This window comes from Somniosus microcephalus, chromosome 12, assembly GCF_052327205.1.
Source record: "Somniosus microcephalus isolate GS21.2 chromosome 12, FLI_Smic_1.0, whole genome shotgun sequence".
Taxonomy (NCBI): Eukaryota; Metazoa; Chordata; class Chondrichthyes; order Squaliformes; family Somniosidae; genus Somniosus; species Somniosus microcephalus.
In genome coordinates this window covers 178,728,774-178,748,600 of record NC_140998.1, presented here as the reverse complement: position 1 = coordinate 178,748,600, position 19,827 = coordinate 178,728,774, and the positions used below count along the sequence as shown (strand labels likewise).

At 63.8% G+C, this 19,827-nt stretch overlaps 1 protein-coding gene across 1 annotated transcript in view; it reads left to right on the top strand.

The window, feature by feature from the left end:
- The window catches only part of LOC147109744 (protein capicua homolog), a 208,163-nt gene extending 192,765 nt beyond the window's left edge, over positions 1-15,398 (top strand). Inside the window, 4 exon segments of the mRNA XM_086003871.1 lie at positions 8,766-8,974; positions 12,600-12,751; positions 13,979-14,110; positions 15,172-15,398. Of these exon segments, the coding sequence (XP_085859997.1) occupies positions 8,766-8,974; positions 12,600-12,751; positions 13,979-14,110; positions 15,172-15,383 (705 nt within the window). The 3' untranslated portion in view covers positions 15,384-15,398.
- The last annotated feature ends 4,429 nt before the right edge of the window (positions 15,399-19,827 follow it).

The window sequence follows — 19,827 nt, the reverse complement described above, 5'->3', positions numbered from 1 at the left end:
GCTGGGGGGGATCTATCGTAGAGTGACCGTGGACCGGGGAGATCGCTCGTAGGGAGAGTGTGGGCCGGGGAGATCAATCGTAGGGAGAGCGTGGGCCAGGGGGATCGATCGTAGAGAGAGCGTGGGCCAGGGGGATCGATCGTAGAGAGAGCGTGGGCCGGGGGAGCGGGGTGATCGATCGTAGAGAGGGTGTGGGCCAGGGGTGAAGGTTCGTAAAGAGAGTGCGGGTCAGGGATCGACTGTAAAGAGAGCGTGGGCCAGGGGGGATCGATCGTAGAGAGAGCGTGGGCCGGGGGATTGATCGTAGAGTGAGCGTGGGGGGATCGATCGTAGAGAGAGCGTGGGCCGTGGGGGATCGATCGTAGAGAGAGCGTGGGCTGTGGAGATCGATCGTAGAGAGAGCGTGGGCCGGGGGATCGATCGTAGGGAGAGCGTGGACCGGGGCTCGATCGCAGAGAGAGCGTGGGCCGGTTGGATCGATCGTAGAGAGAGCGTGGGCCGGGCGGATCGATCGTGGGGAGAGCGTGGGCCAGGGGATCGATCGTGGGGAGAGCGTGGGCCGGGGGGATCGATCGTAGGGAGAGCGTGTGGCAGGGGGGTCGATCGTCGAGAGAGCGTGGGCTGGGGGATCGATCGTAGAGAGAGCGTGGGCCGTGGAGATCGATCGTAGAGAGCGTGGGCCAGGGGGATCGATCGTAGAGAGAGCGTGGGCCGGGGGATCGATCGTGGGGAGAGCGTGGGCCGGGGGGATCGATCGTAGGGAGAGAGTGGGCCGGGGCGATCGATCATAGAGAGAGCGTGTGGCCGGGGGGGTCGATCGTAGAGAGAGCGTGGGCCAGGGGATCGATTGTAGAGAGGGTGTGGGCCGGGGAGATCGATCGTAGGGAGAGCGTGGGCCGGGGGTGAAGGTTTGTAAAGAGAGTGTGGGTCGGGGATCGATTGTAAAGAGAGCGTGGGCCAGGGGGGATTGATCGTCGAGAGAGCGTGGGCCGGGCGGATCGATCGTAGAGAGAGCGTGGGCCGGGGAGATCGATCGAAGGGAGAGTGTCGGCCCGGGGGACCGATCGTAGAGAGAGCATGTGGCTGGGGGGTCGATCATAGAGTGAGCGTGGGCCGGGGTATCGATCGTAGGGAGAGCGTCGGCCGGGGGGATCGATCGTAGAGTGAGAGCGTGGGCTGGGTGGATCGATCGTATAGAGAGAGCGGGCTGGGGGGATCTATCGTAGAGTGACCGTGGACCGGGGGATCGATCGTAGAGAGAGCGTCGACCGGGGGGATCGATCGTAGAGAGAGCGTGGGCCGGTGGGGATCGATCGTAGAGTGAGCGTGGGCCGGGGGATTTATCGTAGAGAGAGCGTGGGCCAGGGGATCGATCGTAGAGAGGGCGTGGGCCGGGGGGTCGATCTTAGGGAGAGCGTGGGCCTTGGGGATCGATCGTAGAGAGAGCGTGGGCCGGGGAGATCGATAGCAGAGAGCGTGGGCCGTGGGATCGATCGTAGAGAGAGCATGGGCTGTGGAGGTCGATCGTAGGGAGAGTGTGGGCCGTGGGATCAATCGTAGAGGGAGCGAGTGCCGGGGAGATCGATCGCAGAGAGAGCGTGGGCCGGGGGATTGATTGTAGAGAGAGCGTGGGGGGCTCGATCGCAGAGAGAGCGTGGGCGGGGGGGGGGATCGATCGCAGAGAGAGCGTGGGCCGGGGGATTGATTGTAGAGAGAGCGTGGGGGGCTCGATCGCAGAGAGAGCGTGGGCGGGGGGGGGGATCGATCGTAGAGAGAGCGTGGGCCGGTTGGATCGATCGTAGGGGGAGCGTGTGCCGGGGGGATCGATCGTAGAGAGGGCGTGGGCCGGGAAGATCGATCGTAGGGAGAGCGTGGGCCGGGTGGGGGGATCGATCGTAGAGAGAGCATGGGCCAGTGGTGAAGGTTCGTAAAGAGTGTGTGGGTCGGGGATTGTAAAGAGCGCGTGGGCCAGGCGGATTGATCGTAGAGAGAGCGTGGGCCGGGGGTCGATCGCAGGGAGAGCGTCGGCCGGGGGGATCGATCGTAGAGAGAGCGTGGGCCGGGGGATTGATCGTAGAGAGAGCGTGGGCCGGGGGGTCGATCGTAGGGAGAGCGTGGTCCGGGGAGATCGATCGTAGAGAGAGCATGGGCCGGGGAGATCGATCGTAGGGAGAGCGTGGGCCGTGGGATCGATCGTAGAGAGAGCGTGGGCCGGGGAGATCGATCGTAGGGAGAGCGTGGGCCGGGGGGGGATCCATCGTAGAGAGGGCGTGGGCCAGGGGTGAAGGTTCGTAAAGAGTGTGGGTCGGGGATCGATTGTAAAGAGAGCGTGGGCCAGGGGGGATCGATCGTAGAGAGAGCGTGGGCCGGGAGATTGATCGTAGAGAGAGCGTGGGGGGATTGATTGTAGAGAGCGCCAGGGGGGATCGATCGTAAAGAGAGCATGGGCCAGGGGGATCGATCGTAGGGAGAGCGTGGACCGGGGCTCGATCGCAGAGAGAGCATGGGCTGGTTGGATCGATCGTAGGTGGAGCGTGTGCCGGGGTGACCGATCGTAGAGAGAGCGTGGGCCGGGGTGCTCGATCGTAGAGAGAGCGTGGGCCGGGGGGATCGATCGTGGAGAGAGCATGGGCCGCGGGGTTGATCGTAGAGAGAGCGTGGACCGGGCGGATCGATCGTAGAGAGAGTGTGGGCCGCGGGGTCGAGCGTAGAGAGAGTGTGGGCCGGGGCGGATCGATTGTAGAGAGAGCGTGGGCCGGGGGGATCGATTGTAGAGGGAGCGTGGGCCGGGGGATCGATCGTAGAGAGAGCGTGGGCCGGGGGTCGATCGAAGGGAGAGCGTCGGCCGGGGTGATCGATCGTAGAGAGAGCGTGGGCCAGTGGGGATTGATCGTAGAGTGAGCGTGGGCCGGGGGATCGATCGTAGGGAGAGCGTCGGCCGGGGGGATCGATCGTAGAGTGAGAGCGTGGGCTGGGTGGATCGATCGTAGAGAGAGCGTGGGCCGGGGGATTGATCGTAGAGAGAGCGTGGGCCAGGGGATCGATCGTAGAGAGGGCGTGAGCCGGGGATCGATGGTAGAGAGAGCGTGGGCCAGGGGATCGATCGTAGAGAGAGCGTGGGCCAGGGGGGATCAATCGTAGAGAGCATGGGCCGGGGATTGATCGTAGAGAGAGCATGGGCCGCGGGGTCGATCGTAGAGTGACCGTGGACCGGGGAGATCGCTCGTAGGGAGAGCGTGGGCCGGGGAGATCGATCGTAGGGAGAGCGTGGGCCGGGGGAGGGGGGTGATCGATCGTAGAGAGGGTGTGGGCCAGGGGTGAAGGTTCGTAAAGAGAGTGCGGGTCAGGGATCGAATGTAAAGAGAGCGTGGGCCAGGGGGGATCGATCGTAGAGAGAGCGTGGGCCGGGGGATTGATCGTAGAGAGAGCGTGGGGGGATCGATCGTAGAGAGAGCGTGGGCCGTGGGGGATCGATCGTAAAGAGAGCGTGGGCCGGGGGATCGATCGTAGGGAGAGCGTGGACCGGGGCTCGATCGCAGAGAGAGCGTGGGCCGGTTGGATCGATCGTAGAGAGAGCGTGGGCCGGGCGGATCGATCGTGGGGAGAGCGTGGGCCAGGGGATCGATCGTAGAGAGAGCGTGGGCTGGGCGGATCGATTGTAGGGAGAGCGTGGGCCGGGTGAATCAATCGTAGGGAGAGCGTGGGCTGGGGGGATCGATCGTAGAGAGAGTGTGGACCGGGGGATCGATTGTAGAGAGAGCGTGGGCCGGGGGGATCGATTGTAGAGAGAGCGTGGGCCGGGGGGATCGATTGTAGAGAGAGCGTGGGCCGGGGGGATCGATCGTGGAGGGAGCGTGGGCCGGGGGATCGATCGTAGAGAGAGCGTGGGCCGGGGGATTGATTGTAGAGAGAGCGTGGGGGGATCGATCGTAAAGAGAGCGTGGGCCGGTTGGATCGATCGTAGGGGGAGCGTGTGCCGGGGGGATCGATCGTAGAGAGGGCGTGTGCCGGGGAGATCGATCGTAGGGAGAGCGTGGGCCGGGTGGGGGGATCGATCGTAGAGAGGGCGTGGGCCAGTGGTGAAGGTTCGTAAAGAGAGTGTGGGTCGGGGATCGATTGTAAAGAGCGCGTGGGCCAGGCGGATCGATCGTAGAGAGAGCGTGGGCCGGGGGTCGATCGAAGGGAGAGCGTCGGCCGGGGGGATCGATCGTAGAGAGAGCGTGGGCCAGTGGGGATTGATCGTAGAGTGAGCGTGGGCCGGGGGATCGATTGTAGGGAGAACGTCGGCCGGGGGGATCGATCGTAGAGTGAGAGCGTGGGCTGGGTGGATCGATCGTAGAGAGAGCGTGGACCGGGGGGATCGATCGTAGAGAGAGCGTGGGCCGGTGGGGATCGATCGTAGAGAGAGCGTGGGCCGGGGGATTGATCGTAGAGAGAGCGTGGGCCGGGGGGATCGATCATAGAGAGAGCGTGGGCCAGGGGGATCGAGCGTAGTGAGAGCGTGGGCCAGGGGGATCGATCGTAGAGAGAGCGTGGGCCGTGGGATTGATCGTAGAGAGAGCGTGGGCCAGGGGATCGATCGTAGAGAGGGCGTGGGCCGGGGATCGATGGTAGAGAGAGCGTGGGCCAGGGGATCGATCGTAGAGTGCGTGGGCCGGGGGATCGATCGTAGAGAGAGCGTGGGCCAGGGGGGATCAATCGTAGAGAGCGTGGGCCGGGGATTGATCGTAGAGAGAGAGCGGGCTGGGGGGGATCTATCGTAGAGTGACCGTGGACCGGGGAGATCGCTCGTAGGGAGAGCGTGGGCCGGGGAGATCGATCGTAGGGAGAGCGTGGGCCGGGGGAGGGGGGTGATCGATCGTAGAGAGGGTGTGGGCCAGGGGTGAAGGTTCGTAAAGAGAGTGCGGGTCAGGGATCGACTGTAAAGAGAGCGTGGGCCGGGGGATTGATCGTAGGGAGAGCGTGGACCGGGGCTCGATCGCAGAGAGAGCGTGGGCCGTGGGGGATCGATCGTAGGGAGAGCGTGGACCGGGGCTCGATCGCAGAGAGAGCGTGGGCCGGTTGGATCGATCGTAGAGAGAGCATGGGCCGGGCGGATCGATTGTCGAGAGAGCGTGGGCCAGGGGATCGATCGTGGGGAGAGCGTGGGCCGGGGGATCGATCGTGGGGAGAGCGTGGGCCGGGGGATCGATCGTGGGGAGAGCGTGGGCCGGTGGGATCGATCGTAGGGAGAGCGTGTGGCAGGGGGGTCGATCGTAGAGAGAGCGCGTGGGCCGGGGGATCGATCGTAGAGAGAGCGTGGGCCGGGGGATCGATCGTAGAGAGAGCGTGGGCCAGGGGGATCGATCGTAGAGAGAGCGTGGGCCGGGGGAGCGGGGTGATCGATCGTAGAGAGGGTGTGGGCCAGGGGTGAAGGTTCGTAAAGAGAGTGCGGGTCAGGGATCGACTGTAAAGAGAGCGTGGGCCAGGGGGGATCGATCGTAGAGAGAGCGTGGGCCGGGGGATTGATCGTAGAGAGAGCGTGGGCTGGGGGAATCAATCGTAGGGAGAGCATGGGTCGGGGGGATCGATCGTAGAGAGAGCGTGGGCCGGGGATATCGATCGTAGAGAGAGCGTGGGCTGTGGAGGTCGATCGTAGGGAGAGCGTGGGCCGGGGGGATCGATCGTAGAGAGAGCGTGGGCCAGGGGGATCGATCGTAGAGAGAGCGTGGGCCGGGGGGATCGATCGTAGAGAGAGCGTGGGCCGGGGATCGATCGTAGTGAGAGCGTGGGGGGATCGATCGTAAAGAGAGCGTGGGCCGGGGGGATCGATCGTAGGGAGAGCGTGGACCAGGGCTCGATCGCAGAGAGAGCGTGGGCGGGGGGGATCGATCGTAGGGACAACGTGGGCCGGGGGATTGATCGTAAAGAGAGCGTGGGCCGGGTCGATCGATCGTAGAGGGAGCGTGGGCCGGGGAGGTCGATCGAAGGGAGAGCGTTGGCCGGGGGGATCGATCGTAGAGAGAGCGTGGGCTGGGGGATCGATCGTAGAGAGAGCGTGGACCGGGGAGATCGATCGTAGGGAGAGCGTGGGCCGGGGAGATCGATAGCAGAGAGCGTGGGCCGGGGAGGTCGATCGAAGGGAGAGCGTCGGCCGGGGGGATCGATCGTAGAGAGAGCGTGGGCGAGGGGGTCGATAGTAGAGAGAGCGTGGGCCGGGGAGATCGATCGTAGAGAGAGCGTGGGCGGGGAGGGTCGATAGTAGAGAAGAGCGTGGGCCGGGGAGATCGATCGTAGGGACAGCGTGGGCCGGGGGGTGGATCGATCGTAGAGAGAGCGTGGGCCGGGGGGGCGATCGTAGAGAGAGCGTGGGCCGGGGGGATCGATCGTAGAGAGAGCGTGGGCCGGGGAGATCGATCGTAGGGAGAGAGTGGGCCGGGGGGGGATCGATCGTAGAGAGAGCGTGGGCCGGGGGATCGATCGTAGAGTCGCGTGGGCCGGGAGATCGATCGTAGAGAGAGCGTGGGCCGGGGAGATCAATCGTAGGGAGAGCGTGGGCCGGGGGGGATCGATCGTAGAGAGAGCGTGGACCAGGGTTGAAGGTTCGTAAAGAGAGTGTGGGTCTGGGATCGATCGTAGCGAGAGCGTGGGCCGGGCGGATCGATCGTAGAGAGAGCATGGGCCGGGGGATTGATCGTAGAGAGAGCGTGGGCCGGGGGATTGATCGTAGAGAGAGCGTAGGCCGGAGGGATCGATCGTAGAGAGAGAGAGTGGTCCGGGGGGGGCGGGGGGGGGTCGATCGTAGGAAGAGCATGGACCAGGGATCGATCGTAGGGAGAGCGTGGACCGGGGATCGATCACAGAGAGAGCGTGGGCGGGGGGGTTCGATCGTAGAGAGAGCGTGGGCCAGGGTGTCGATCGTAGGGAGAGCGTGGGCCGGGGGATCGATCGTAGAGAGAGCGTGGGCCGGGGAGATCGATCGTAGGGAGAGCGTGGGCCGGGGGATCGATCGTAGAGAGAGCGTGGGCCGGGGAGATCGATCGTAGAGAGAGCGTGGGCCGGGGGATCGATCGTAGAGTGAGAGCGTGGGCCGGGGGATCGATCGTAGAGAGCGTGGGCCGGGGAGATCGATCGTAGGGAGAGCGTGGGCCGGGGGATCGATCGTAGAGAGCGTGGGCCGGGGGGATCGATCGTAGAGAGAGCGTGGGCCAGGGGATGGATCGTAGAGAGCGTGGGCCGGGGGATCGATCGTAGAGAGCGTGGGCCGGGGGGATCGATCGTAGAGAGCGTGGGCCGGGGGGATCGATCGTAGAGAGAGCGCGGGCCGGGGGATCGATCGTAGAGAGCGTGGGCCGGGGGGATCGATCGTAGAGAGAGAGCGTGGGCCGGGGGGATCGATCGTAGAGAGAGAGCGTGGGCCAGGGGGATCGATCGTAGAGAGAGAGCGTGGGCTGGGGGATCGATCGTAGAGAGCGTGGGCCGGGGGGATCGATCGTAGAGAGCGTGGGCCGGGGGGATCGATCGTAGAGAGAGCGTGGGCCAGGGGGATCGGTCGTAGAGAGAGAGCATGGGCCGGGGGGATCGATCGTAGAGAGAGAGCGTGGGCCGGGGGGATCGATCGTAGAGAGAGCGTGGGCCGGGGGGATCGGTCGTAGAGAGAGAGCATGGGCCGGGGGGATCGATCGTAGAGAGAGAGCGTGGGCCGGGGGGATCGATCGTAGAGAGAGCGTGGGCCGGGGGGATCGATCGTAGAGAGAGCGTGGGCCGGGGGGATCGATCGTAGAGAGAGAGCGTGGGCCGGGGGGATCGATGGTAGAGAGCGTGGGCCGGGGGGATGGATCGTAGAGAGCGTGGGCCGGGGGGATCGATCGTAGAGAGCATGGGCCGGGGGGATCGATGGTAGAGAGAGCGTGGGCCGGGGGGATCGATGGTAGAGAGCGTGGGCCGGGGGGATCGATGGTAGAGAGCGTGGGCCGGGGGGATCGATCGTAGAGAGCGTGGGCCGGGGGGATATATCGTAGAGAGCATGGGCCGGGGGGATCGATGGTAGAGAGCATGGGCCGGGGGGATCTATCGTAGAGAGCATGGGCCGGGGGGGGATCTATCGTAGAGAGCATAGGCCGGGGGGATCGATGGTAGAGAGCGTGGGCCGGTGGGATCGATCGTAGAGTGAGAGCGTGGGCCGGGGGGATCGATCGTAGAGAGAGCGTGGGCCGGGGGGATCGATCGTAGAGAGAGCGTGGGCCGGGGGGATCGATGGTAGAGAGCATGGGCCGGGGGGGATCTATCGTAGAGAGAGAGCGTGGGCCGGGGGGATCGATCGTAGAGAGAGCGTGGTCCGGGGGGATCGATCATAGAGAGAGCGTGGGCCGGGGGATCGATCGGAGAGAGCGTGGGCCGGGGGGATCGATCATAGAGAGAGCGTGGGCCGGGGGATCGATCGGAGCGAGCGTGGGCCGGGGGATCGATCGTAGAGAGCGTGGGCCGGGGGGATCGATCATAGAGAGAGCGTGGGCCGGGGGATCGATCGGAGAGAGCGTGGGCCGGGGGATCGATCGTAGAGAGCGTGGGCCGGGGGGATCGATCGTAGAGAGAGCGTGGGCCGGGGGGATCGATCATAGAGAGAGCGTGGGCCGGGGGGATCGATCATAGAGTGAGAGCGTGGGCCGGGGGGATCGATCGTAGAGAGAGCGTGGGCCGGGCTGCAGTGGGCCTTCCCCTCCCCATCCCTCTGCTGCTTCTGGTTTCATTGTTCAGGGGCATTGAACACGTCTGTCTGTGCTCAGCAGGGAAAGTATACTACAAGCACGGAATGGCGCGGCCCTCTTCTGGACAATCGACCCGAAGCACCGACGACATCGCAGCCCACGGCCACCTCCTGTGACTCGGCCAAACCCTCGTGCAGCTCCTCGGATAACACGGAGAAGAAGGATCCTCCCAAGAAGGTGAAAGTGAGGCCGCCTCCATTGAAAAAAACATTTGACTCTGTGGACAAGTGAGTAGCTGAGCATCGCGTGGGGTCAGTGAGGGGTTAACACAGTGACTGAGCATCGCAGGGGGGAGCAGTGACAGTGGAATCGCAGACACAGACCCGCGTCCCATCACCGTGCGGGGGAATCGCAGACACAGACCCGCATCCCATCACTGTGCGGGGGAATCGTAGACACAGACCCGCGTCCCATCACCGTGCGGGGGAATCACAGACACAGACCCGTGTCCCATCACCGTGCGGGGGAATCGCAGACACAGACCCGCGTCCCATCACCATGCGGGGTGATCGCAGGCACAGACCCGCGTCCCATCGCCGTACGGGGGGTATCGCAGGCACAGACCCGCGTCCCATCGCTGTGCGGGGGAATCGCAGACACCGACCCGCATCCCATCACCGTGCGGGGTAATCACAGACACAGACCCGCATCCCATCGCCGTGCGGGGGAATCGTAGACACAGACCCGCGTCCCATCACCGTGCGGGGGAATCGCAGACACAGACCCGCGTCCCATCGCCGTGCGGGGGAATCGCAGACACCGACCCGCGTCCCATCACCGTGCAGGGTAATCACAGACACAGACCCGCGTCCCATCACCGTGCAGGGTAATCACAGACACAGACCCGCGTCCCATCACCGTGCGGGGGGATCGCAGACACAGACCCGCGTCCCATCACCGTGCAGGGGAATCGCAGACACAGACCCGCATCCCATCACCGTGCAGGGGAATCGCAGGCACAGACCCGCGTCCCATCACCGTGCGGGGTGATCGCAGACACAGACCCGCGTCCCATCACCGTGCAGGGGAATCGCAGACACAGACCCGCATCCCATCACCGTGCGGGGTGATCGCAGACACAGACCCGCGTCCCATCACCGTGCGGGGTAATCACAGACACAGACCCGCGTCCCATCACCGTGCGGAGGAATCACAGACACAGACCCACGTCCCATCACCGTGCGGGGGAATCGCAGGCACAGACCCGCGTCCCATCACCATGCGGGGGGATCGCAGACACAGACCCGCGTCCCATCACCGTGCGGGGGGATCGCAGACACAGACCCGCGTCCCATCACCGTGCGGGGGGATCGCAGGCACAGACCCGCGTCCCATCACCGTGCGGGGTAATCACAGACACAGACCCGAATCGCAGGCACAGACCCGTGTCCCATCACCGTGCGGGGGAATCGCAGACACAGACCCGCGTCCCATCACCGTGCGGGGGAATCGCAGACACAGACCCGCATCCCATCACCGTGCGGGGGAATCGCAGACACAGACCCGCGTCCCATCACCGTGCGGGGGGATCGCAGACACAGACCCGCGTCCCATCACCGTGCGGGGGGATCGCAGGCACAGACCCGCGTCCCATCACCGTGCGGGGTAATCACAGACACAGACCCGAATCGCAGGCACAGACCCGTGTCCCATCACCGTGCGAGGGAATCGCAGGCACAGACCCGCATCCCATCACCGTGCGGGGGAATCGCAGACACAGACCCGCATCCCATCACCATGCGGGGGAATCGCAGGCACAGACCCGCATCCCATCACCATGCGGGGGAATCGCAGACACAGACCCGCGTCCCATCACCATGCAGGGTAATCACAGACACAGACCCGCATCCCATCACCGTGCGGGTGATCGCAGGCGGCACTCTCTGTGCTGCAGCATTGTAGTGCAGGTCTTGAGCTGAAGATTGGTGGGGATTTGGGACCCTGACGAGGTGCCAGTAACTGAGGGAAGTGTCTGCAGTGACATGATCGCTGGCTCCCACTCTGGGCCCAGGTGCAATGGCTTATTTTCTCGTGCCCCCAAGGATCTATCCTTGGCCCCCTCCTATTTCCCATCTACATGCTGTCCCTTGGCGACATCATCCAAAAACACAGCGTGAGTTTCCACATGTACACTGATGACACCCAGCTCTACCTCACCACCACCTCTCTTGACTCTTCCATTGTCTCTAAATTGTCAGACAGTTTTTTTGTACCTCCAGTTCTGGATGAGCAGAAATTTCCTCCACCTAAATATTGGGGAGATCGATGCCATTGTCTTCAGTCCCCGCCACAAACTCCATTCCCTCGCCACCGATTCCATCCCTCTCCCTAACACCTGTCTGAGGCTGAACCACATTGTTCACAACCTTGGTGTCATATTTGACCCGGAAATGAGCTCCCGACCACATATCTACGCCATCACTAAGACCGCCTATTTCCACCTCCGTAACATCGCCCATCTCCGCCCCTGTCTCAGCTCATCCCCTGCTGAAACCCTCATCCATGCCTTTGCTCCCTCTAGACTTGACTATTCCCACGCACTCCTGGCTGGCCTCCCACATTCCACCCTACGTAAACTTGAGATCATCTAAAACTCGGCTGCCCGTGTCCTAACTCGTACCAAGTTCCGTTCGCCCATCTCCCCTGTGCTCGCTGCCCGTGTCCTAACTCGTACCAAGTCCCGTTCGCCCATCTCCCCTGTGCTCGCTGCCCGTGTCCTAACTCGTACCAAGTTCTGTTCGCCCATCTCCCCTGTGCTCGCTGCCCGTGTCCTAACTCGTACCAAGTTCCGTTCGCCCATCTCCCCTGTGCTCGCTGCCCGTGTCCTAACTCGTACCAAGTCCCGTTCGCCCATCTCCCCTGTGCTCGCTGCCCGTGTCCTAACTCGTACCAAGTCCCGTTCGCCCATCTCCCCTGTGCTCGCTGCCCGTGTCCTAACTCGTACCAAGTCCCGTTCGCCCATCTCCCCTGTGCTCGCTGCCCGTGTCCTAACTCGTACCAAGTCCCGTTCGCCCATCTCCCCTGTGCTCGCTGCCCGTGTCCTAACTCGTACCAAGTCCCGTTCGCCCATCTCCCCTGTGCTCGCTGCCAGTGTCCTAACTCGTACCAAGTCCCGTTCGCCCATCTCCCCTGTGCTCGCTGCCCGTGTCCTAACTCGTACCAAGTCCCGTTCGCCCATCTCCCCTGTGCTCGCTGCCCGTGTCCTAACTCGTACCAAGTCCCGTTCGCCCATCTCCCCTGTGCTCGCTGCCCGTGTCCTAACTCGTACCAAGTCCCGTTCGCCCATCTCCCCTGTGCTCGCTGCCCGTGTCCTAACTCGTACCAAGTCCCGTTCGCCCATCTCCCCTGTGCTCGCTGCCCGTGTCCTAACTCGTACCAAGTCCCGTTCGCCCATCACCCCCTGTGCTCGCTGCCCTACACTGGCTCCCGGTTAAACAATGTCTCGATTTTAAACTTCTCATCCTTGGCCTCGCCTCTCCTTCCTCTAGCCCTACAAAATTCAGAGATCTCTGCACTCATCCAATTCTTGCGCATCCCCCGATTTCCATCGCTCCACCATTGGCGGCCGTGCCTTCAGCTGCCTGGGCCCTGAGCTCTGGAATTCCCTCCCTAAACCTCACGGCCTCTCTCTCCTCCTTCAAGACGCTCCTTAAAACCGACCTCTTTGACTAAGCGTTTGGTCACCTGTCCTAATATCTCCTTATATGGCTCGGTGTCAAATTGTGTTTGATAATCGCTCCTGTGAAGAGCCTTGGGATGTTTTACTGTAGGAAAAGCACTGGATAAATACTAGTGTCTGTTGCTGGATATTCTGAGCCCTGACCACCACCCCGCTCCTCTCTCTCTCCTCAGGGTCTTGTCGGAGGTGGATTTTGAGGAGCGTTTTGCCGAGCTGCCAGAGTTCCGGCCGGAGGAAGTGCTGCCCTCGCCCACGTTGCAGGCCCTCACCACCTCGCCCAGAGCCATCCTCAGCAGCTACAGGAAGAAACGGAAGAACTCGACAGGTGAGTCTCAGGCTTCTGCCCTGCCCCTGGGCCCCTCCCTCAGTCTCAAGATCGTCGTCCCCCCCCCCCCGGGCCTCTCCCTCAGTGTCAGGATCCCCCCCCCCCCCGGGCCCCTCCCTCAGTCTCAGGATCGTCCCCCGCCCCCCCCCAGGCCCCTCCCTCAGCCTCAGGATCGTCCCGGGCCCCTCCCTCCGTGTCAGGATCATCCCCCCGGGCCCCTCCCTCAGTGTCAGGATCGTCCGTACCCCCCCCCCCCCCCCCCGGGCCCCTCCCTCCCTCAGTGTCAGGATCGTCCGTTCCCCCCCCCCCCGGGCCCCTCCCTCAGTGTCAGGATCCCCCCGGGCCCCTCCCTCAGTGTCAGGATCGTCCCGTCCCTCAGTGTCAGGATCATCCGTCCCCCGGGCCCCTCCCTCAGTGTCAAGATCTACTCCCCCCCCCGGGCCCCTCCCTCAGTGTCAGGATCGTCCGTCCCCCGTGGCCCTCCCTCAGTGTCAGGATCTCCCCTCCCCAGGCCCCTCCCTCAGTGTCAGGATCCCCCCCCCACCCCCGGGCCCTCCTTCAGTGTCAGGATCGTTTCCCCCCCCCCCCCGGGCCCCTCCCTCAGTGTCAGGATCGTCCGTCCCCCCCCCCCCCCCCGGGCCCCTCCCTCAGTGTCAGGATCCCCCCGGGCCCCTCCCTCAGTGTCAGGATCGTCCCGTCCCTCAGTGTCAGGATCATCCGTCCCCCGGGCCCCTCCCTCAGTGTCAAGATCTACTCCCCCCCCCCCCCCCCCCCCCCCCGGGCCCCTCCCTCAGTGTCAGGATCGTCCCGTCCCTCAGTGTCAGGATCATCCGTCCCCCGGGCCCCTCCCTCAGTGTCAAGATCTACTCCCCCCCCCCCCCCCCCCCCCGGGCCCCTCCCTCAGTGTCAGGATCGTCCGTCCCCCGTGGCCCTCCCTCAGTGTCAGGATCTCCCCTCCCCAGGCCCCTCCCTCAGTGTCAGGATCCCCCCCCCACCCCCGGGTCCTCCTTCAGTGTCAGGATCGTTTCTCCCCCCCCCCCCCCTCCCTCAGTGTCAGGGCCTCCCCCCCCCCCCCCCCCCCCCCCCCAAAACCCCGGGCCCCTCCCTCAGTGTCAGGATCGTCCCGCTCCGGGTCTGACCTCCACCTCGCCCCGTGTCTCACCTCAGTCTCGCCCCGTGTCTCACCTCCCGCTCCGCCTCACCCTGTGTCCTGTGGTTTTCCCACAGATCTGGACTCATCCACCGAAGACCCGATCTCACCGAAGAGGAAGATCCGCCGTCGCTCCAGCTGCAGCTCCGAACCCAACACACCGAAGAGCGCGAACCGAGAGGGAGACATCTTCACCTTCGACAAGCCTGGTACGCGGGGTCCGGGTCGGACCCTGGGGTCGAGGGTCAGTGTTGGATCCCAAGGGTCAGGGTCGGCGTCGAGGGTCAAGGTCGGACCCCAAGGGTCGAGGATCAGGGTCGGACCCCAAGGGTCGAGGGTCAGGGTCGGACCCCAAGGGTGTGGGGGAATGTGACCCAGTGTGCCTCATGCACGGGGTGTGGGTGCGCTCTCAGTGTAATAGTGTAGGGCCACCTGCCCCAGCTGGAATGAGCTGACGGAGCAGGGTGTCTGAGCCCTGGGGGGGTGTGGGGGGGAAGAGGGCGGGCGGGGAGAGGCACTGAGTGCCGGGGTGTGCCCTCCACTTACCTCGGGTGGGTGGCAGTTACTGTATTCGGTCATTTGCTTCCTGCTTAACCAACCCCCTCCCACTGGTCGCTGCCTCCTCTTGCCTAGGTCCCTTTAGTCGATAGTCGACTGTGATTTACTATTTTTAATTTATTCATTCATGGGATGTGGGCGTCGCTGGCAAGGCCAGCATTTATTGCCCAGCCCTAATTGCCTGCTGCAGTCCATCGGAGCAGTTTTTGATACAGCTCATTGGCTTGCGCTGCCATTTCAGAGGGCAGTTCAGAGCCAACCACATTGCTGTTGATTTGGCCTGACCGGATAAGCACGGCAGATTTCCTTTCCTAAATGACATTAGTGAACCAGATGGATTTTTACAACAATCTGATAATTTCATGGTCACCAATACCTTTTAATTCCGGATTTATTTAATTAACTGTATTTAGTTTGCTCCTGTCCTGATGTTCCACACGCACTATCCAGTGGCGGGGGTCGCGGGACACTGATTGGGAGCGACGACCCTGGCTGATGCTTCTCTCGCTTTAGCAGCCCCGGTGCTGCGGTGAAGCATAACCTCCCATCCCCAGGCCCAGCTATCAGCAGCGAGCAATCGCGCCTGGGAGTTCGCTGGTCTGGGCGGCTGGGTATTTGCGCGTTCCCAGCCACGCGAGGGTGCGCGGCGTCGGGCTGAGCTGCTGAACGAGGCTTTGTTTGGCTGACCTCTGACCCGTGTTGAACCCCGCAGCTGCCCAAGGATCGGACGCCGATGATGTCCTGGCTGACCTGGAGTTCGACAAGGTGCCGTACTCGTCGCTCAGACGCACGCTGGACCAGCGGCGAGCCCTGGTGATGCAGCTGTTCCACGAGCACGGGTTCTTCCCATCAGGTGAGGTGCCTGACATGTTCGGGGCAGCCCTGGGAACTCCCGAACTCTCAGACAGGAGGCCTTCTCACTGAGAGTGGTGGGCTCATCACTTCCACACTCCGAGTGACGGACTCTCTCTCCCTCTCTCTCCATCCCTGTTACACTCTCTCTCCATCCGTGTCACATTCTCCCTGTCCTTTTCTCTCTCTTGCTCCTTCCTGTCTCTCTCCCCCTTTCTGTCAATCCCTGTCTCTGTCTCTCCCTTCCTGACTCTCTGTTCCCCGCGCTCGCTCGCTCGCCCTTGCTCGTTCTCTCTCTCGCTCGCCCTTGCTCGTTCTCTCTCTCGCTCGCCCTTGCTCGTTCTCTCTCTCGCTCGCCCTTGCTCGTTCTCTCTCTCGCTCGCCCTTGCTCGTTCTCTCTCTCGCTCGCCCTTGCTCGTTCTCTCTCTCGCTCGCCCTTGCTCGTTCTCTCTCTCGCTCGCCCTTGCTCGTTCTCTCTCTCGCTCGCCCTTGCTCGTTCTCTCTCTCGCTCGCCCTTGCTCGTTCTCTCTCTCGCTCGCCCTTGCTCGTTCTCTCTCTCGCTCGCCCTTGCTCGTTCTCTCTCTCGCTCGCCCTTGCTCGTTCTCTCTCTCGCTCGCCCTTGCTCGTTCTCTCTCTCGCTCGCCCTTGCTCGTTCTCTCGCTCGCCCTTGCTCGTTCTCTCTCTCGCTCGCCCTTGCTCGTTCTCTCTCTCGCTCGCCCTTGCTCGCTCTCTCGCTCGCCCTTGCTCGCTCTCTCGCTCGCCCTTGCTCGTTCTCTCTCTCGCTCGCCCTTGCTCGTTCTCTCTCTCGCTCGCCCTTGCTCGTTCTCTCTCTCGCTCGCCCTTGCTCGTTCTCTCTCTCGCTCGCCCTTGCTCGTTCTCTCTCGCTCGCCCTTGCTCGCTCTCTCTCGCTCGCCCTTGCTCGTTCTCTCTCTCTCTCGCCCTTCCTCGCTCTCTCTCTCTTACCCTTCCTCGCTCTCTCTCTCTTACCCTTCCTCGCTCTCTCTCTCGCCCTTCCTCGCTCTCTCTCGCCCTTCCTCGTTCTCTTGCTCGCCGTTCCTCGCTTTCTCTCTCGCCCTTCCTCGCTCTCTCTCTCTCGCCCTTCCTCGCTCTCTCTCTCTCGCCCTTCCTCGCTCTCTCCCTCTCTCGCCCTTCCTTGCTCTCTCTCTTGCCCTTCCTCGCTCTCTCTCTCTCGCCCTCCCTCGCTCTCTCTCTCTCTCGCCCTTCCTCGCTCTCTCTCTCTCGCCCTTCCTCGCTCTCTCTCTCGCCCTTCCTCGCTCTCTCTCTCGCCCTTCCTCGCGCTCTCTCTCTCGCCCTTCCTCGCGCTCTCTCTCTCGCCCTTCCTCGCTCTCTCTCGCCCTTCCTCGCTCTCTCTCGCTCGCCCTTCCTCGCTCTCTCTCTCGCCCTTCCTCGCTCTCTCTCTCGCCCTTCCTCGCTCTCTCTCTCGCCCTTCCTCGCTCCCTCTCTCGCCCTTCCTCGCTCTCTCTCTCGCCCTTCCTCGCTCTCTCTCTCGCCCTTCCTCGCTCGCCCTTCCTCGCTCTCTCTCGCTCGCCCTTCCTCGCTCTCTCTCGCTCGCCCTTCCTCGCTCTCTCTCGCTCGCCCTTCCTCGCTCTCTCTCGCTCGCCCTTCCTCGCTCTCTCTCGCTCGCCCTTCCTCGCTCTCTCTCGCTCGCCCTTCCTCGCTCGCTCTCTCTCGCCCTTCCTCGCTCTCTCTCTCGCCCTTCCTCGCTCTCTCTCTCGCCCTTCCTCGCTCGCCCTTCCTCGCTCTCTCTCGCTCGCCCTTCCTCGCTCTCTCTCGCTCGCCCTTCCTCGCTCTCTCTCGCTCGCCCTTCCTCGCTCTCTCTCGCTCGCTCTCTCTCGCCCTTCCTCGCTCTCTCTCTCGCTCGCCCTTCCTCGTTCTCTCTCTCGCCCTTCCTCGCTCTCTCTCTCTCGCCCTTCCTCGCTCTCTCTCTCTCGCCCTTCCTCGCTCTCTCTCTCGCCCTTCCTCGTGCTCTCTCTCTCGCCCTTCCTCGCTCTCTCTCTCTCGCCCTTCCTCGCTCTCTCTCTCTCTCGCCCTTCCTCGTGCTCTCTCTCTCGCCCTTCCTCGCTCTCTCTCTCTCGCCCTTCCTCGCTCTCTCTCTCTCTCGCCCTTCCTCGCTCTCTCTCGCTCGCCCTTCCTCGCTCTCTCTCTCGCCCTTCCTCGCTCTCTCTCTCGCCCTTCCTCGCTCTCTCTCTCGCCCTTCCTCGCTCCCTCTCTCGCCCTTCCTCGCTCTCTCTCTCGCCCTTCCTCGCTCTCTCTCTCGCCCTTCCTCGCTCTCTCTCTCGCCCTTCCTCGCTCGCCCTTCCTCGCTCTCTCTCTCTCGCCCTTCCTCGCTCTCTCTCGCTCGCCCTTCCTCGTTCTCTCTCGCTCGCCCTTCCTCGCTCTCTCTCGCTCGCCCTTCCTCGCTCTCTCTCGCTCGCCCTTCCTCGCTCGCTCTCTCTCGCCCTTCCTCGCTCTCTCTCTCGCCCTTCCTCGCTCTCTCTCTCGCCCTTCCTCGCTCGCCCTTCCTCGCTCTCTCTCGCTCGCCCTTCCTCGCTCTCTCTCGCTCGCCCTTCCTCGCTCTCTCTCGCTCGCTCTCTCTCGCTCGCCCTTCCTCGCTCTCTCTCGCTCGCCCTTCCTCGCTCTCTCTCGCTCGCCCTTCCTCGCTCGCTCTCTCTCGCCCTTCCTCGCTCTCTCTCTCGCTCGCCCTTCCTCGTTCTCTCTCTCGCCCTTCCTCACTCTCTCTCTCTCGCCCTTCCTTGCTCTCTCTCTCTCGCCCTTCCTCGCTCTCTCTCTCGCCCTTCCTCGCGCTCTCTCTCTCGCCCTTCCTCGCTCTCTCTCTCGCCCTTCCTCGCTCTCTCTCTCTCTCGCCCTTCCTCGCTCTCTTTCGCTCGCCCTTCCTCGCTCTCTCTCTCGCCCTTCCTCGCTCTCTCTCTCGCCCTTCCTCGCTCTCTCTCTCTCCCTTCCTCGCTCCCTCTCTCGCCCTTCCTCGCTCTCTCTCTCGCCCTTCCTCGCTCTCTCTCTCGCCCTTCCTCGCTCGCCCTTCCTCGCTCTCTCTCGCTCGCCCTTCCTCGCTCTCTCTCGCTCGCCCTTCCTCGCTCTCTCTCGCTCGCCCTTCCTCGCTCTCTCTCGCTCGCCCTTCCTCGCTCTCTCTCGCTCGCCCTTCCTCGCTCTCTCTCGCTCGCCCTTCCTCGCTCGCTCTCTCTCGCCCTTCCTCGCTCTCTCTCTCGCCCTTCCTCGCTCTCTCTCCCTTCCTCGCTCGCCCTTCCTCGCTCTCTCTCGCTCGCCCTTCCTCGCTCGCTCTCTCTCGACCTTCCTCGCTCTCTCTCTCGCCCTTCCTCGCTCGCCCTTCCTCGCTCTCTCTCTCTCGCCCTTCCTCGCTCTCTCTCGCTCGCCCTTCCTCGCTCTCTCTCGCTCGCCCTTCCTCGCTCTCTCTCGCTCGCCCTTCCTCGCTCTCTCTCGCTCGCCCTTCCTCGCTCGCTCTCTCTCGCCCTTCCTCGCTCTCTCTCTCGCCCTTCCTCGCTCTCTCTCTCGCCCTTCCTCGCTCTCTCTCTCGCCCTTCCTCGCTCGCCCTTCCTCGCTCTCTCTCGCTCGCCCTTCCTCGCTCTCTCTCGCTCGCCCTTCCTCGCTCTCTCTCGCTCGCTCTCTCTCGCTCGCCCTTCCTCGCTCTCTCTCGCTCGCCCTTCCTCGCTCTCTCTCGCTCGCCCTTCCTCGCTCGCTCTCTCTCGCCCTTCCTCGCTCTCTCTCTCGCTCGCCCTTCCTCGTTCTCTCTCTCGCCCTTCCTCACTCTCTCTCTCTCTCGCCCTTCCTTGCTCTCTCTCTCTCGCCCTTCCTCGCTCTCTCTCTCGCCCTTCCTCGCGCTCTCTCTCTCGCCCTTCCTCGCTCTCTCTCTCGCCCTTCCTCGCTCTCTCTCTCTCTCGCCCTTCCTCGCTCTCTCTCGCTCGCCCTTCCTCGCTCTCTCTCTCGCCCTTCCTCGCTCTCTCTCTCGCCCTTCCTCGCTCTCTCTCTCTCCCTTCCTCGCTCCCTCTCTCGCCCTTCCTCGCTCCCTCTCTCGCCCTTCCTCGCTCTCTCTCTCGCCCTTCCTCGCTCTCTCTCTCGCCCTTCCTCGCTCGCCCTTCCTCGCTCTCTCTCGCTCGCCCTTCCTCGCTCTCTCTCGCTCGCCCTTCCTCGCTCTCTCTCGCTCGCCCTTCCTCGCTCTCTCTCGCTCGCCCTTCCTCGCTCTCTCTCGCTCGCCCTTCCTCGCTCTCTCTCGCTCGCCCTTCCTCGCTCGCTCTCTCTCGCCCTTCCTCGCTCTCTCTCTCGCCCTTCCTCGCTCTCTCTCTCGCCCTTCCTCGCTCGCCCTTCCTCGCTCTCTCTCGCTCGCCCTTCCTCGCTCTCTCTCGCTCGCCCTTCCTCGCTCTCTCTCGCTCGCCCTTCCTCGCTCTCTCTCGCTCGCCCTTCCTCGCTCGCTCTCTCTCGCCCTTCCTCGCTCGCTCTCTCTCGCCCTTCCTCGCTCTCTCTCTCGCTCGCCCTTCCTCGTTCT